This window comes from Silene latifolia, chromosome 10 (genome assembly GCF_048544455.1).
Source record: "Silene latifolia isolate original U9 population chromosome 10, ASM4854445v1, whole genome shotgun sequence".
Taxonomy (NCBI): Eukaryota; Viridiplantae; Streptophyta; class Magnoliopsida; order Caryophyllales; family Caryophyllaceae; genus Silene; species Silene latifolia.
Genome location: NC_133535.1, coordinates 121253733 through 121272758, shown reverse-complemented (window position 1 = coordinate 121272758; position 19026 = coordinate 121253733). Strand labels below are relative to the sequence as shown.

Sequence of the window (19026 nt, the reverse complement as noted above, 5' to 3'; positions counted from 1 at the left end):
AAGTTTTGCTTCATGAGTAGTACAAGCCTAGCAAGGCCAAGCGTGAGTCCGGCTCAACTCATTACCACCCCTAGCATAGTTGAATATCGCTCGTACTATTTTGCATTCCTCTGAGAACAACTTATTCAAAAACAGTGAAAATAGTAGACAATATACATTGTAGTGTTTGTTATACTCCCTCCGTCCCGGTCATTTGTTGTCCTTTCATTTTGGCACAAAGACCAAGGAAAGAGGAAATGACCAATTACTAAATGACATGTGGATGAAATTGAGTATGAATTGTAGTTCGTAAATTCACTAGCAGCAAGAATTACGAAAGGGAAAGAATGCAGTAGCGAAATAAAACTAGAGATCAGATATACCGAAGAGTAATTGGTAGTGACGCGGTGCGAAACCGCTGCCTTAAAAAACTATTTCTCCGGTGCGACCGTGGTGGCGATCGACGACCAGGTAGTCCCCAAGGATTACACTCTGCTTTGCCTCACAAACTCGCCCACTCGAGTTTGGAAGACTGGAACGATTTAACTTAACCCGAGAAATTGTATAGAGAAAAACGAGAGAGGAAGAGGAGAGTATTGATTTTGTTGTGTTTAGAGAGGCCGAGGAGGTCGCTTATTTATAGCCGCTCTTTGAAGAGCCGAAACCGTCTCCCACAAAACAGAGTCAAGGCGATAGTGGGGAGAAATAATCTCACCCACTAACGATCATTGGATAGTGATCGATTCAACAAAGACACAACCAAAAACAACTCACCCGGATCCAAAAAGATAGGCCAAGCCCCGCAGCGATTGCCAAATCCCAAATCCCGAATCACGAATCCGGATCCGGGCCGGGCTCGGCACGGCACGCGCTGTGTGCGCGTGTGCGAGCTGAATTAAGCACCTCGCAAAGTCTCTACAAAAGACTCCCCATGACCACTAGTGATAAGGTAAGGGAAGGGGTGTTATATAAACCCATAAAACACCCACTTCCTCACCAATGTGGGACAAAAGGAAACTAAGAGAAAGGCTCTCAAAGCCTCTATTTCCAACAATCCCCCACTAGAGGCGCAGAGCAGGAGAAAGAAGAATTCTCGGGTAAAGGAAGGGTGGATACTTAGGCATCAATATCTTTCGATTTGAATTGACACTTTAGTGAAATGAGGAAACAACTTACTTACAACTAGAGAATATCTTGCGATTTGAATTCTAGTGAACTTCCGGTCGATACCCCCACTACACATATCATACCTTCAAATTAAGATCGTCCCGCGATTTCAGAGTGCAACGCGCTCTTTCAGAGCTTATGCGTTACCTTGGTACTAATAGGCGTGGCCACAAGACTTCTCATAGTCTTAGGATCATTACACCTACGTAGGTGGCTCAAGTGCTTCTCATCAGCACTTCTCACACGAGCCATTAAGGACATAAGTCCAACCTAGAGTATAACTCATCAAGTGCGTCTCAAAAGCACCACCATAAAGGCTATGAATCATACTACGCCATAGGAATGAAAACTTTGGACCTAGTCAATCTCAACTTTGACTCATGGACCTAAGCCCCATTCCCCTCGACGTATTAACGACTAATCTCTTAGTCAACCCCTTAGTAAAGGGATCAGCAAGATTACTTTCGGACTTCACATAGTCCACAGTAATCACTCCATTCTCAAGGAATTGTTTAAGCGCAGCGTGCCTTATTCGCATGTGTCTCTTTTTCGAATTGTAGACACTATTCTTTGCAACGCCAATAGCGACTTTCGAGTCACACAAAGCATGGAGACCGGTGTCACCGTCCTCCCCATCTTGGTACATCGCCCAATAGGTTTTTCACCAATCGGCTTCTTGTCCGCCAACTCAAGAGCTATGAACTCCGACTCCATGGTAGAGCGTGCAATACAAGTCTGTTTAGAAGACTTCCACGATATCGCACCTCCACCCATGGTGAAGACATAACCACTAGTAGAACAAATCTCATCGTTACTGCAAACCAGTTTGCATCACAATATCCTTCTAACACGGCGGGAAATTTACCATAATGCAAACACAGATCAACTGTTCCTCTTAGGTATTTTAGCAAACGACGAAGAGCATTCCAATGTTCATTACTAGGGTTATGTGTATAACGACTCGATCTACTAACCGCATATGCAATATCCGGTCGAGTACGAGTTCATAAGAAACATCACACTCCCTAGGATTTTAGCATACTCTTCCGGGAAACTTGTTACCCAAGTTTTTACTCAAATGTACACTAGAATCATAGGGTGTTCTAGCAGGCACAACATCAAAGCAGTTAAACTTTTTCAACACCTTTTCAACATAATGAGATTGACTCAAAGAAATTCCATTGGAGTTTCGGATAACCTTAACCCCTAGGATAACATCAACTTCTCCTAAGTCCTTCATCTCAAAGTGTGATGACAAAAATTCTTTGGTTTTAATTATCACATCTAAATTATTACCAAAAATAAGCATGTCATCCACATATAGGCATATAATGACACAATCAGATTCTATCACTTTGGAATAAACACATGAATCAGAATTGTTAATCATAAAGCCATTACTCATTAAAGTAGTGTTGAATTTCTCATACCACTGTTTAGGTGCTTGTTTCAGACCATAAAGTGACTTGTTCAGTTTACACACTTTATTCTCTTGACCCTTAATCACAAACCCTTCAGGTTGCGACATATAGATCTCTTCCTTTAGCTCACCATTCAAGAAAGCAGTTTTAACATCCATCTGATGTATAATAAGGTTATGAATAGCTGCTAAAGCGACAAGAGTTCTTATAGTCGAAATTTTGGTCACAGGAGAATAGGTATCAAAGTAATCAATGCCCTTCTTTTGTGTAAAGCCTCTAACTACAAGTCTAGCTTTGAACCTTTCTATTGTACCGTCAGGTCTCATTTTCTTTTTAAAGATCCATTTACTCGTAATGGGTTTACTACCTTTAGGTAAATCAGTCAACTCCCAAGTCTGATTAGAAACAATAGAATCAAGTTCACTTTTAATAGCATCTTTCCAAAAATTAGCATCAATGGATTTCATTGCCTCACTATAGGTTTTTGGGTCATCCTCTATTAAAAAAGTTGAAACAAACTCATCACTTGCACAAAAAGAGTATCCATATTCGGATAAATGTGTTGTAACATAATCACTTTGTAATCCTTTGGACATCTAGGTCTTTTACTCCTCCTAGGTTCAACAACATGATCAATAGGAGTGCTACTACAACTAGCATGTGAAGACATATCAATAGATGCAACAGGTAATGAAGAAGATGAAACAACATTTTTTCGAAAAGGAAAACATGCTCAAAAAATTCGGCATCTCTAGCCTCGGATATAGAACGGTCACTTAAAGACATAAATCTATAGGCGAGCTATTTTGAGCATAACCTATAAAAACACAATCATAGGTCTTAGGTCCAACGGTAGGTCTCCTAAAGTCAGGTAAACCCACTTTAGCCAAACACCCCCACACTCTAAGGTAACTTAGGTTAGGAGGATAGCCCTTCCAAATCTCGTAGGGTGTCTTGTCAATTTTCTTATGAGGTACACGGTTAAGAATGTGACAAAGAAAGTATTGCTTCCCCCATACATATCGTCAGACAGGCCGAACTTAAAAGCATAGCATTCATCATCTCTTTTAAAGTTCTATTTTTACGTTCAGCTACACCATTGGATTGGGGTAAGTAAGGTGGACTAGTCTCATGTATTAAACCATTTAAAGCACAAAAGGCCGCTAAATAACTGGATTTATACTCACCACCTCTATCAGACCTTACCCTTTTAATCTTCTGTCGAGTTGATTTTCGACCTCATTTTTAAAGTTTATAAACGATTGTCGCTTCATCTTTAGTCTTAAGCAAATAAACTCGGGTGTACCTCGAGCGATCGTCTATAAAAGTCACATAATAATTCTTGCCACCTCTACTTGCAACATTTTTGAAGTCAGCTAGGTCGGTGTGAATTAACTCAAGAAGACTCGTAGTCCTAGTTGTCACAGGTTTACTAGGTTTCTTTGTGAATTTAGCCTCAACACTGACTACCACATTTAGAGAATTCTTGACTCGACAAACTTGGAATTAAACTCATGGTTCTAAGTTTTTTAATGTAGTCGATATTCACATGACCTAATCTACCATGCCAAACATCAATAGACTCGGCGATATAAGCAGAAGTAGATGCAATATTATTAAAAACAGAATCGGTGTTCGATACAAAAAGACCCCAGACAGATAACCCTTGCCCACAAATTCCCCATTGCGCGACATTACAACCTTGTCAGCCTCAAAAACAAGTTTCATGCCGACTTTGTTTAACAAGGCACCGGACACGAGGTTTCGACGCAATGTAGGTACAAATAAAACATTATTAAGGGCAAGTGTTTTCCCCGAGGTGAGTTTGAGAAAGATCTTGCCTTTGCTGTGATCTTTGCGGTGAAGAATTACCCATGTAGACGCATTCCCATCGCCTATCTCCTCGAACTCAAAGCAAATAACCCCTTATCAAGACGGAGAGGTGTCCGGAAGCGCCGATATCAAGACCCATTCAAGAAAGCATTACCCACCAGATTAGCTTCAACAACCACAAGAAGAATGACATCATCGTCCACAAAGATTGGCTTGACTTGCAGATCTTCTTATCGATTATCCTTTGGTAGGCTTTGTGACCCGGTTTCCCACAAACATAGCAAACCAAAGGACCCTTAGGCTTCTGAATCTTTGCAACCGGCTTGGTGTACTTCCCTGGATCAGACTTCTTTCCTTTACCCTTACCCTGACCAACCTTGGCCTTACCCTTACCCTTGAACTTTTCAAAGATTTGACATTTGACGGACCACGGACTCAACCAAATTAGCTTTGACAAAGAAAGCAACAGATGCATTCACAGATCGGTAGACGACGGGGTTGTCTTTGAGGCGATTTGCCTCTTCGGTCCTCATATGACTGATAAGTTCCATAAGGGACATGTCTTTCTTTTTGTGTTTTAGCTGATTTCTATACTCGGACCGGGAGGGAGGGAATTTTCCAACAAAGACATTAGCAACAAAAAGGTCGTCTAATTTCATGCCCTCACTAACAATATCAAGACACAAATTTTCATAGACATGAACTGTTCCATAATAGACTTCCCATCCACAATCTTAAATTGCGACCACTTACCCACAACATATTTTTTCTTACCCGCATCGTCAGCCCCATATTTTTTCAAGAAGGACTCCCAAATGACTTTAGCCGATTTATTATCGCAAATAAATCGAGCAATGGGTTAACCATGTTATTAAGTATGTGACACCTAGCAGTTTTGTTGTCTTTAACAAATTTAGCAATATCATCTTCATTTGACTTAAGCGCTTTAGCCGCGCGCGGGAGGGGTAGTCTCAAAGATCGACGGAACAACGAGGTTTTGGCGGGTCATTAAATAAAACATAATCAATTTCTAATCGCTCAAAAAACATCAACAGTTTCGGGACCAACGTTTATAATTCGACCATCTAATTGCTCAATTTTGAAAATGTCGGTACAATTTTCGAAATCACGACAGACATGGCTCTTGCACGAAATAAATAGTTTTTTAAATTGTAGTTCGTAAATTCACTAGCAAAAGAATTACGAAAGGGAAAGAATGCGATGCGAAATAAAACTAGAGATCGGATATCTAGAAGAAGAGTAATTGGTAGTGACGCGGTGCGAAACCGCGCCTTAAAAACTATTTCTCGGTGCGGACCAGTGGTGGCGATCGACGACGGCCAGGTAGTCCCAAGGATTACACTCACTTGCCGCCTCACAAACTCGCCCACTCGAGTTTGGAAGACTGGAACGATTTAACTTAACCCGAAATTGTATAGAGAAAAACGAGAGAGGAAGAGGAGAGTATTGATTTTGTTGTGTTTAGAGAGGCCGAGGAGGTCGCTATTTATATTTCTTGAAAGAGCGTAAAACCGTCTCCCACAAAACAGAGTCAAGGCGATAGTGGGGAGAAATAATCTCACCCACTAACAGTCATTGACTGACTGATTCAACAGCACACAACCAAAAACAACTCACCCGGATCCAAAAAGATAGGCCAAGCCCGCCGCAGCGATTGCCAAATCCCAAATCCCGAATCACGAATCCAGGATCGGCCGGGCCCGGAAGACGGCACGCACGCTGCGTGCAAGGAAATTGAATTAAGACCTCGCAAAGTCTCTACAAAAGACTCCCCATGACCACTAGTGATAAGGTAAGGGAAGGGGTGTTATATAAACCCATAAAACACCCACTTCCTCACCAATGTGGGACAAAAGGAAACTAAGAGAAAGGCTCTCAAAGCCTCTATTTCCAACATGAATGATCAAATTGTTCATCAAATGCAATCCTAAAATAGAAAGGACAACAAATGATTGAGACACCCCAAAATAGAAAAGGACAACAAATGACCGGGACAGAGGGAGTAATTGTTTTATCAAAACACATGCTCATTGTATAAATATTATTACTCGGTAACAACTTTGATTATTTTCCAGAATAGAGAAGGAGATTAAATCATTTGCCTCGCTCTTGTGTTGTATCTCCTGTCTAACTACCTTAATCAATGACAGATTATCCCTTCAATTATAAATTTGTACTAGTAATTTATATCATATTGAAGGGGGGTCACACAGATAAGATAGTGAAATAGAAGATGAACACAGATTGAAATAGATGACCTGGCCTACACTGTATTAACTACACTTCCTCGCTCACATATTTTGAAAAATGCAGTAAAGTTAATTAGATAGCGTGATCCTTGTGTTAGAGGATCACATGGATCACTCTAATCAGATATCGGTACACTACAAATGACTAGTCATTACTTTCTCAATCCTATTCAATAATTTGCCTTTACGAAGAAATACGTAAACAAATAATCCAAACCACGAGAAGATTAAGAAATACGACACACCGCCTTTAAAAAGCGAAATGAAAACCGTGAGAAAATAGTGACAAACACCCTTTCCTAAACTTTGTGTGAAATAGCAAGAACTCACATGGGTTACTCGTTCACAACATTAAATATCAACATCATTCCACAAACTCAATATTACTCGTATATACATACATTGTAGTTATGCTATCAAACTTTTGACTCTATTACACCCGTGAAAACAACCAATCCATCATCATCATGTACTATACTACAAATAACACCATTTAAACAAGTGAGATACACAAAGTCACACATACACTAATCAACAATCACAACAAAAATGTACTCTCTTAATTAATCAATCAATATAACACTCATCATGATTTTGTTTGTGACCTTTGTTTTCTGTTTGAAGCAAGTCTCGTGTAAAACGGGTTTACAAATTACAATATCACATTATAAAATCATACAAGTATACAACATATCTTAATGTCTTTATTATAGAAATTAGTGATTGGTAGAAACTATTTTAGTGAGAAATTTTTATATAAATAATTCACTTAATTTTACAATCAAATACTAGTATTGGTGCCCGGCTTCGCCCGGACTACCTCTACTTATCATTAATTTTTTTTTCATTAAATAAAATTACTTAAAGTTGCATAACTCATAAATTTATCATTAATATATTTTCTATGACATATGCTAAAATTACGATGAAATAATTTTTTTAACAAATTCACTACTCTCGCTATTAATATTTTACTCTTATTAATGAAACAATAGTAAGAACATTTCACTACTTGTCCGCAATCATTGTTACTTTCACTACTCTCGCTTTAATTATTGTTACTGTCACTACTGCCGCATTAATATTGATAATTTCTCTTCTCCCGCCGTAATTATTGTTACTTTCACTATTGTCGCATTAATATTGATTATTTCACTACTCCCGTTGCTGTTTCTACCACTTTCACTAATCTCGCTGATAATATTGGTACTTTCACTATTCAAATGAGTTATTACTATCATATAACTATATCCAATGTTACTACAATTCTTTTCTTTACTGACGAAATTACTTTTACTACTTAGGCATGCAATTTTAAGAAGATTATATATTTATATAAATATATTATATATATGCATTAAATCAAATCGAAAAAATTATGCAATATTATATATCATGGAATCTAACTTGAATTATTTATAACCTACTTATATTATATTTTTGTATGTTAAATAATTAACATCTCTATACATATAATAAACTATAAAGTTTAATAAAATTGCATAGATTTTAAATTTAATATATAATTTTATGATGATAATAATTAATACCATAAGTGTGCATGTTTATACTAATTAATTATTTTATTTTAAGAAAATGGGACCATTTTCTAGTCTTCTATAAATATTTAAGAAAATTACCAAACATCTTCTTTCTTTTAGTCTCCTTGAAACTGACCATCTTAATTAATTAATTATTTTATTTTAAGAAAATTGACTATCTTAATTAATTATTTTATTTTAAATAAATTGATCATGTTTTAGTCTCTTACAAATGTTTAGGAAAATTACCAAACTTCTATATAATTTAATTTTAACCCAAACTATATAATATTTGCATTGAGATCCCTTAATCGGGTCCATCACACGGTACTATTGATTTAAAACTATATAGTATAACTAATTTGTATAACTTTATTTAATTACATTGAAATCCCTTGGTTTCTGAATTTAATATATAGTATTGATTGATTGATTTGTGTAAAACGGTTTTATATCATAATATTATCGGCTATGTTTGTTTGTTTTGAATAAACAAAGGTGTCCCCTCCACGTTCACTACCCTTGTCTGGCGCGTTTTTTTAATTTGTTCAATAAATTTTCATATTAAAAACCCTAACTAGTAACTACCTCTCACTCTCACTCTCTCACTTCACTCCACTTATTCATTCTATTTTCTACTGTACTGTACTACCACCTTTTTGTTTTTTTCATTTTTTTTGATTTTTAATTTCTGGGTTTTGATTTGGACCACAATTTAGGAACTGGGTATCTCTCAATTTCAAGTTTTTCCCATTCTGGGATTTCTTGGTATGATTCCTTTCTTTGTGTTTTTATCTAAAGATCTTACCTTTTTCCTTGTTTTGTACTAATAATGTTATGATTCTATCAACAATAATTGTGGCAATTAGTCTTGTGTAAGACGATTTTATACGAAATTGTGTAAGACCGCTTTATACAAGTATTTTTGTATCGGTAATCAAGCATATTCCTTTATAGGGATAGTAGAGTAGTAGAGTAGTGCTGAAATGTGAATGATGTTTTGAGTTGGTTGTTTTTTGATGCTTTGCTTCAAAGTGTGTGTATGTGTATCATTTATTCAGCATTTGTGTATTAAAAAGTTGAATAAAGCAGACAACTTTCCCTTTCTAGAACACCCACTTTTCTTTATCATATATTCAAAGTAAATATTAACTAGATTTGTTTTCATAGATCTTGTGATTAATCTGTCAGTCAGAATCTTCAGAAGCGTATGATTGATGTTATGATACCCTGATTTTGCTATAATAACTTGCTTAATAGAGTGTTTCTCATCTCAAAAACAATTTTTATTCTTAACCGGGTTTATCGTAATTGATTGTTAATTTGTTTTCATTTGACACTACAGGGGTGGTTTGTTGTTTGAGCTGTGAAAATGAAGGGCTGTAAATTGGGATTTTTATTGTTGTTTCTTGTCCTTTTGGCTGTGATAAAGGCAGAGGTCTACATAGTGATACTTGAGGGGGAGCCTGTGGTCAGCTACCGAGGTGGGGTTAATGGTTTCGAGGCCACTGCATCGGAGTCCGACGAGAAGATTGATGTTACCAGGTGAGAGTGCTTATTTACTACTGGTGAATGTATCAGTCTTCTGCCATAACATTGTGATGATGAGTTAACTTTCATTCTGGTTATATTTAGTATAGGTTTGTTATACTCTTGGTTATTGGAGTGAAATAGATGAATGGTAATGGGTTTGCTAGTCAGGCATGTAATGTGTTACCATGATCCCAAACTTTATTTTCCTGCTAGACTACAATGCTCAAAGGATATCAACTCTGACCATTAATCTCTCGCAAATAATGTACAAATATAATGTAAAAGAAGTCATGTTTAATTTATCGAAAAAACTATTTTCATATTATTTTAAAAAAAAAACATATATAATAGTTGTATAGTGTGAGAAAATATTTCTCTAAGCCGACTTCATCTGACCACGAAAATCAAATGGGTACAATATAAGTGGGGTGGAGTGGGTAAAGGGACAGATCATCATCGATTTAAGTTGCTCTATGGTGTCTGACTTGTTACGATGTTGATATTGGGGTGTTGTAAGATCATATTCCTGCAGGCATAAAATAATAGTGTTTGGATTTGAGTGAGTCCTATACTTATGAAGTCTTAAACAATTGGTCGCAACATTGCTTATTATGTTTCATCTCGTATTTCAGTGAGGCTGTTACATCATATGCTCGTCATTTGGAAAAGAAACATGATATGCTTCTTGGGTTGCTGTTTTCTGGTGGTACTTACACCAAATTATACAGTTACCGCCACCTAATAAATGGCTTTGCAGTTCATATTTCACCCGAACAGGTGACACTTTTGATAGGTTTATTACAACAATCCTGTCCGTGTTCATTTTTATACTGCTTGGTAATAACTTATGCGGTCACAATTTGTAATAGGCAGACATCCTAAGTCGAGCCCCTAGTGTGAAATCAGTTGAAAGAGATTGGAAAGTGAGGAGACTTACCACGCACACGCCTGAGTTTTTAGGGCTTCCTACAGAGGTATGGCCCACAGGAGGTGGCCACGACAAGGCGGGAGAGGACATTGTTATAGGATTTATCGACTCAGGGATATATCCACTGCATCCTAGTTTCGCTTCACATGATACCGAGCGTTATGGACCTGTTCCAAAGTACAGAGGGAAATGTGAAGTTGATCCTGATACAAAAAGAAGTTTTTGTAATGGCAAGATTGTTGGTGCTCAGCATTTTGCTAAAGCAGCCATAGCAGCTGGAGCATTTAATCCGTCAGTTGATTTTGCTTCTCCACTGGACGGTGACGGACATGGGAGGTTAGAACTTTTCTCCTTTCTGAGGTGTTTTATGACAGAATAAAACAAAATGGCTTACTAAACTAGTTGTATTTCTTTTTATCGTGAAGTACACTTACTCGGTGCTGTTTCATTATGGGTTAACACAATGTTAAAGCTACATAACTACGACCTGACCCTCCTTACCTTGATGGCGTAGACACATTATAACATTTGGGGTTGGGTGTTAAATTGCTAAATACTCCGTAGCAATTTAAAATATTGTTTTTTTCCTTGTTGATAAAAATTATGATTGTTCCTTTGTTCAGTCCATTTCATTACATTTCTAAAAATGTGACTGACAGTGAGTAACGTAGTGAAGTGGCTTGAACAGAGGGAGTATGACTGTATACTTTTACGTAGCAAACAATGTCGCATGCGTCTAAACTGCTAAAACTTGATGGATTGACAACTTGAGGTTGATAATCAATAAATAATGCTAGGAAAGAATTGGGTCTCTGGGCACTTCCATAGTTCCATGCTCTTTTTTTTTCTGGACTTCTGCATCAAAAAGCCCCATCTCTTGAACTGAATACCTGCTAACAGGTTCAGCTATTTGTGTTACAGCTTCTACTTTTTTTTTTACCTAGTAACTTAATATTTTGCAGCCACACAGCTTCTATTGCTGCTGGCAACAATGGAATACCCGTTAGATTACATGGATATGAATTTGGAAAAGCAAGTGGCATGGCTCCTCGTGCTAGGTGAGGATCGGAAAATGTGGTGTTGATCGATATAATCATACTTTGAATTTTGGGACTCAACCCTTATTCTAATCTTTCAGAATTGCTGTTTATAAGGCTCTTTACAGACTTTTTGGAGGATTTGTCGCAGATGTAATGGCTGCTATTGACCAGGTAGTTATAAACGTTTTTGCTGATGTATATTTATATTGCACATTGAGGAACTTTTTAAGGAATTATAGCAGGTTATTTTTGTGTTCACTCTAATTAATGTCACGACTAATGACCTTACAAAATTTAATGGGGATGTTAGTGTGGTGTCATGCATGGCAAATTTGATCGAGGAAGAGTAGAATAATGAGGTCAGAGTATTCTACAAGAGCTGTGTAATACTCATCTATGGTGCTTAAACTTTAGCGTTCTAGAGTGCTAAGTCAGTCTTAACATGCCCAGCTTTTTTGGGAATATCGCATCAGTGAGTCAGTAATTTAACTACAACTGTAACGATATTACTCGTGTGCCTCTAGGGATCCTGAGAATGACGGGCTAAGGGGTCGAATATATGCAGTCTTTTCTTTATGCTAAAACATAGAGGCGCTTTTTCCGAGAACACATGGACTGATTCGACTATTTGTGTTTTATTTCAACTTTTAATTACAACGAGAATAACATTAACGCGATCCTTCAAGGGCTCCCTTGTGTATGGACTATGGATTCTTATCCCTATGTTATCTACAGCACACATCGAAACTTCCCTGTGTTAGCAACACATAACTGTTTCCACATAACCGAAAATGAAAATTACGTCGAGAATTGCTACAACTTTAAAATATTTCTTAAAACTGCTTTGTAAAATAAAACCCGACTACACCATAAGACGCGTTTAAATGTTATTTGAATTATACTTATGTTATTTGAATTATATTTATGTTATTTGAATTATATTTGCGATTAAAATGTGTGGTTATGTTATTTAATTATATTTGCAATTAAAATGTGTGGTCTTACAAAGCCATCGTCTTGACAGGCCGTGGTTGACGGTGTTGACATCATAAACCTTTCAGTTGGTCCAAACAGTCCGCCAGCTGAAACAAAAACGACCTTTTTGAATCCTTTTGATGCTGCGCTTCTTTCAGCTGTAAAAGCAGGCATCTTTGTAGCTCAGGCAGGTGGAAATGGGGGTCCTTTTCCCAAGACTATGTTGTCTTATAGTCCGTGGATTACATCTGTTGCTGCTGCAATAGATGATCGTCGATACAAAAATCATCTTACTTTGGGAAATGGGAAAGAGTTGGTTGGAATGGGGCTGTCACGTAAGTTCTTCTACCTTATCTTACTCCATAAAGCATGTTCTACCGCTGGACTGCTGGAAACACGACTTTTTTTTTCAACTTTTTTTTTCTTACAGTAAAGGGAAGGACAGTTTGGTGTTGATGGTTTTTGAATCCAGTATCAGCAAAAAATAATTTTACTCGTACAAATAAGCTAGCCAACATACAAGTTTGTTCTTTTCTTGCGTGCATAAAAAATGAACTCTGCTGTAACTTGCAACTGTCCATAACGGTTATCTCTTTGCACCAGCATGCTGGTCATATGGGCCATTTATTTGCAAGGTCCCAATTCTGTTTTCTGAGCGCCCTTAATATAATTTAGGGATTTTCTCAATGCCTGTGTTTTTTTAAATTTTTTTTATCATATATTCTATAATCATCTAATTAGAAATTAACTCAATTACTGTAATGTGGGTTTTAAAATTTGTAAGTTGTCTAATAATGTAATATGCTTATTTGCTTGTCTTGATTGACAGCTGCCACTCATCTAGACCAAAAATTTACCCTGGTTGCTGCAAATGATGTATTGCTAGACTCAACAGCTACGAGATTTAGTCCTTCAGATTGTCAGAAACCTGAAGTTCTTAACAGAAAGCTTGTGGAAGGAAATATTCTAGTCTGTGGCTATTCCTTCAACTTTGTTATTGGCACAGCATCAGTCAAGAGAGTTTCTGAAACAGCCAGGAGTCTTGGTGCCGCTGGTTTCATTCTTGCTGTTGAAAATGTTACTCCAGGAACCAAATTCGAACCTGTCCCTAGCCGTATTCCGGGCATTGTTATCACTGATGTCGACACTTCCATGGTAGTATTCTGATTCCTATCAATCTTGTACTGAGAATGAGTCGTTCTTATGGCAGAGTTGAATTTTAAGTGATAATGATGCGTAACAGGGAAAATTTGTTCAAGGTTGATATTCATGACCTGGATTTAAAACCTGTCAGAGTCAAAACAATCCTTATGGCTCTCTTTACACCACAAATAATAGAGTTCAAGTTGGTTGATAACTAAAGTCGTTTTCTACATTCGAGAATTGTTGCAGCATAAATTCATAATCACATTGAATAAGAAAATTGAAGCCAGTCTTGCTACTGCATTTTACTATCTTAAGATATTCAATGGTCAGTATGATAGAGCTCGATTTTCTTGTTCTTTTTCTTTAATCTCTTGTTAGAGAGCATACTGTCAGCTTTTTTGGTTCATTAGTTGAATTTCTCCCCTACCTTGTAATCAGAAGCTCATAGACTACTACAATGTCTCTACATCACGAGACTGGACTGGCCGAGTGAAAAGGTTTGAGGCAAAAGGCAGCATTGGGAATGGGCTAAAGCCAGTTCTTCACAAGTCGGCCCCACAAGTTGCGATATTTTCTGCTAGGGGCCCCAACATAAAAGACTACAGCTTTCAAGATGCAGATCTTCTGAAGCCTGATATTCTGGCTCCAGGATCTCTCATATGGGCTGCATGGGCTCCAAATGGGACCGATGAACCCAATTTCGCAGGTAAGCTTGGTTGTTGTTCTCCATCATATCCATGCTAGGTTAATTCCGTAAATTATACTTCCCCCATTCCGTGTATATTGTCTCCATTTGACAAGAGATCAGATTTATGATTTATTGATGAAATATCATTATTATCCTTTGACTTGGACAATTTATCAGTAAACATATCACTCTACCAACAACAACAACAACAACAACAACAACAACATCAGAGCCTTAATCCCAAAATGATTTGGGGCCGGCTGACAAAAAAATGCGAAAAAAATAGAGAAGAAAATGTGAAAAACAAAAGGGGAGTGAAACATAATACAAAAGCCAGGTAAACTTATAGGTTTTAAAATTGAAGTCCGGATTTCTTTTATAAAAACTTAGAATTTAAATCGAGAATAAAGATTAAAACGATTTTGAACACCGAAGTAAAACTTAAGGGTCCGAAATACCTTAAAAGTGAACCAAGTATTAATATATAAGAAAGTTGTTGGTAAAAAGGTGTAATAAATCTGAAAAGAACAAAATAAATTTTAAAAATTAAATAAAAACATTAAATATATCAAATAATGTCAAAAACTAAAAATCCACATGTGTCATTGCCTTCCGTTGTGCCCTCTCAGTCACCAATCCCTCATCAAGCCCGAGAAATCTCATATCTTGCTGTATCACTCTCAGCCATGTCTGTTTTGGTCTCCCTCTACCCCTAGCAACCTTTTCGGTTCCCCAAGTCTCCAGCCTCCTAACGGGTGCGTCCATAGGTCTCCTTCTCACATGGCCAAACCATCTTAGTCGGTTTTCCATCATCTTGTCCTCTATTGGCGCCACTTTCACTTTTCCCTAATCACCTCATTCCTTAATCGATCTTTCCTTGTATGGCCGCACATCCACCTCAACATATCACTCTACCCTTGTAATTATTTTATTTAACTGAGTTTTGTATAAGTTAACTCTCTATTTAACTAGAAAATGACCAATTATTTTGCAGTGACTCAATAAAGAAAGGGGTAAAATGATGGAGATGGTGGGAATAGATTACTAGACTTCTCATGACATAAACTCTCATAAAACCATCGTTTCAAGATTTATTTTCATACTTAATGATCTTAGACTTGGTCAGACTTCACCCAAAAGTTTGCATTTTAACTGGAGCCTGAAACTCGCTATTCTGAAACAAGCATATGACTAAGACATTTCTCAAACAGGAGAAGGATTTGCGATGATATCTGGAACGAGTATGGCAGCTCCACATATTGCAGGGATAGCTGCTCTCATAAAGCAAAAACACCCTCACTGGACTCCTGCAGCTATTAAGTCAGCCTTGATGACCACCACCTCAACATTTGATAGAGCAGGAAGGCTTCTCCAAGCACAACAATATACTGGATCATCTGAGGATATCACTTTGGTAACTGCTACTCCATTTGATTATGGAAGTGGACATGTCGATCCTCGAGCTGCTCTAGACCCGGGACTCATATTTGATGCAGGTTTGTGCTCTTAGTTATTTTGTTAGGCACTCCCTACATTCCACTTATATATTGACCCTATTTTACCTTGGTAGACAAATTTTAGATTGTATCCTTGCATATGTTTGGAAAAATGAATGGTCCAACTTTACATCGGTTGACCATCAGAGTCAAATGGTGAATAAAAATGGGATGGAAGTAGTACTTTTCAAAGTCCTGGTAAACCTGAATGTGTTGCCATCAACATTTATTAAATCTTAATTTGAGACTTGATCTCGGAATTGGTCATCATGATTTGACTTCGATCGCTGAGCCGTAAATGTTTGCCGATACACTCCTAAAATGCAGTTGCGGTAGCATTGAAAACTTTTATTACTCGGTCAGTATACAATATCGCGACCAAGGTTTAATACAATGTGGTCAACAACTTACGAAAATGAAAATTAAGATCTAGTTAATACTACTTAATACTCCAAAATCAGGAACCAGGTTTCTGAATTCAGTGTGTATACTTTGGGAATTCTAACTTGTTATAAGTGCATTTTTCCATGATGGGTTTTCAGTTCATAATCCCGTGTATTGCTGGAATGGCTTTTGCAGGTTATTCAGACTACTTGGGATTTTTGTGTACCACACCGGGAATCAATCCCCATGAAATAAGCAACTACACACATTCCCGTTGTAACTTCACCATGGGCCATCCATCTAATCTCAATACCCCTTCAATCGCAATCTCACACCTTGTTGGGACCCGAACTGTCACGAGGACTGTGACTAATGTTGCCGAGGAAGAAACATATAGAATCTCAGCAAGGATGTCACCAGCAGTTGCTATTGAAGTGAACCCGCCTGCAATGACTTTATTGCCAGGTGCATCTCGGAAGTTTACAGTAACCCTTACAGCCCGTTCATTGACCGGGTCCTACACATTTGGTGAAGTCTGTTTGAAAGGAAGCAGAGGCCACAAGGTAAGAATCCCGGTAGTGGCTATGGGTTACAAGTGATAATTTAGTAAAATCTCGTTGGTAAAACACGAGATCAAACTTTATGGTATTCTTTATGACTTGGGTAATAATAGAGGTCTCGAGAATGCAATATTATGAACATGATAGGTGTTTGAAGTATTTATTGTAGGAAATAGTTTGGAAACTTGCTAGTTTCCTTCTAGAGTAATAGTATCGACTATCGAGTACTTTTTTGCTGATCTTTCTTGTAATATGTTGTAGTGCTCTTGTAATCCTCTTTAGGTTAATCATTCCTATAGATCCAATTGTACCCACCTCTTCCAGTAGTCATTTCCTGTGTAAATTAGTTACCTGAGGAAATGAAGGGGAATGTGGGACATGTACTGTACTATATTCCAATTCCTGTTGTAATATTCTGAGTATATCGTGGTGTTAAATATCGGCTTGTCTTGGTTTCGGAATTGGTGAAGTTAATCGTTTGAAATCTGACATGATAGATCTCAAAATCCTGTTGAATAAAAACCGGTTTAACTCAACCTGAGGCCGAAATGGTCATTGATAAAACTCCAATCGACCATTGGACCCATGACAAATCCGACCTGAGTTGACTACTTGACTAGTTACTGGACACTAAAAACAACTCATAATCTCATATGACCAGACAGACATCTACTGAACCGTAGCTGTGCAGGACTCGACCAATTCTATAAGAACACAAATCACATCAGAGGAATATATAGATACCAGAATTCAAAAATGTACTGATCTAGCATTACTACTAGCGAGCAGGAGGAAGAGAGTATGATTTGTCCTAGGGCGTGTATGTTGTGTTCCTTTCCGTTTCCTAAACTTAATCAAACACAAATTCCTCCTTTTCTTAGACGTATGCGTAGATCTTGTGATTGACGGTTTAAAGAGTAGGTCTCCGGAGAGACGTCTCATGCTAAAAATGTGTAAACATGCCATAAACTACCTAGAAACTAACAAAAAGAAGTGAAAAATAAATATACATTGGTAACTACCCTTATCATATTAGAGGTCTTACATAAAGACAACTAAATGCCATTTTATAGGAGAATTAGTGGACGGTTTTATGCATACAAGTATTCAACCAAAAATAATCTTATCTTTATAAATATATGAACATTTTGTGCAATTCCAGCATGTTCATTTTTTTTCTTTTCCAAAAAAAGTTGTAATCGTGGGCCCTTTTGTAAGTACACCTGAATTAATTTTTTTGTTGAATACCGTCTTTATACGCGGATAAGTTAATATGTTGATTACTATATTTTCAATTAATATTTAAGTAAATCATACGGAGTATAATATACATTAATTCAGCATACACATTAATTTACATACGATTCTGAAATTATACAGTCCCAACTAGACCTGGCAAAATGGGTCAGACCCGAATGACCCGACCCGAGACTCGAAAATGACCCGAACTTGCTTGACCCAAATACGACCCGAAACCCGAATTGACCCGACCCGACCCAGACACGACCCGAACATTGTCTGACCCAATGTTGACCCGACCTGAGGTGACCCAACCCGAAAAGACCCGATTCATAATTGACTCGATCCCAAATGACTTGAAGTGACCCAAAATAACCCGAAACGACTAGTACAAAGTCATATATATATATATATATATATATATATATAGAGAGAGAGAGAGAGAGAGAGAGAGAGAGAGAGAGAGAGAGAGAGAGAGAGAGAGAGAGAGAGAGAGGCGGGATCTCGTGAGTTGGGGTCTTATGGTGAGTTGTGAGTTGGGGAAATCAAGGGCTGAGATTAAAAGAAATCAAGGGCTGAGATTAAAAGATAAATTAGAAAAAAAAAAAGGAAAAATCGAAAAATACAAAAAGTTATTTGAAACATGAAAACAAAGAACCTCATTCTAACGATATTTCTCTCTCTCTACATCTCTCTACAAATCAAAAACAGAGAAAACTCAAAAATCAGAACGCCGACTATAGGAAATTCATAAAAAACCTAATAAAATTACACAAAATCGTTGATTTGTAGTCGCAATCGAATTACGAGGTAATGTAAATTCGTT

The 19026-nt window shown here is 37.4% G+C and overlaps 1 protein-coding gene across 4 annotated transcripts; it reads left to right on the top strand.

The window, feature by feature from the left end:
• Positions 1 to 7096: 7096 nt before the first annotated feature.
• Positions 7097 to 17400, top strand: LOC141605867 (subtilisin-like protease SBT2.5). 4 transcript variants are annotated; one of them, XM_074424782.1, is made up of 12 exons: positions 7097 to 7467; positions 8514 to 8979; positions 9557 to 9756; positions 10377 to 10521; positions 10614 to 11008; positions 11635 to 11730; positions 11811 to 11883; positions 12737 to 13022; positions 13517 to 13842; positions 14272 to 14539; positions 15733 to 16017; positions 16597 to 17400. In XM_074424782.1, the coding sequence occupies exons 3-12, from the start codon at positions 9584 to 9586 to the stop codon at positions 16998 to 17000; spliced, it is 2451 nt and encodes an 816-aa protein (XP_074280883.1). In that variant the 5' UTR covers positions 7097 to 7467; positions 8514 to 8979; positions 9557 to 9583; the 3' UTR covers positions 17001 to 17400. The 4 variants fall into 4 exon arrangements, with proteins under 4 accessions (XP_074280883.1, XP_074280886.1, XP_074280884.1 ...); XM_074424785.1 differs by lacking the exon at positions 7097 to 7467 and having other exon boundaries at positions 8762 to 8979; positions 14275 to 14539; XM_074424783.1 differs by lacking the exons at positions 7097 to 7467; positions 8514 to 8979 and adding an exon at positions 8999 to 9111.
• The last annotated feature ends 1626 nt before the right edge of the window (positions 17401 to 19026 follow it).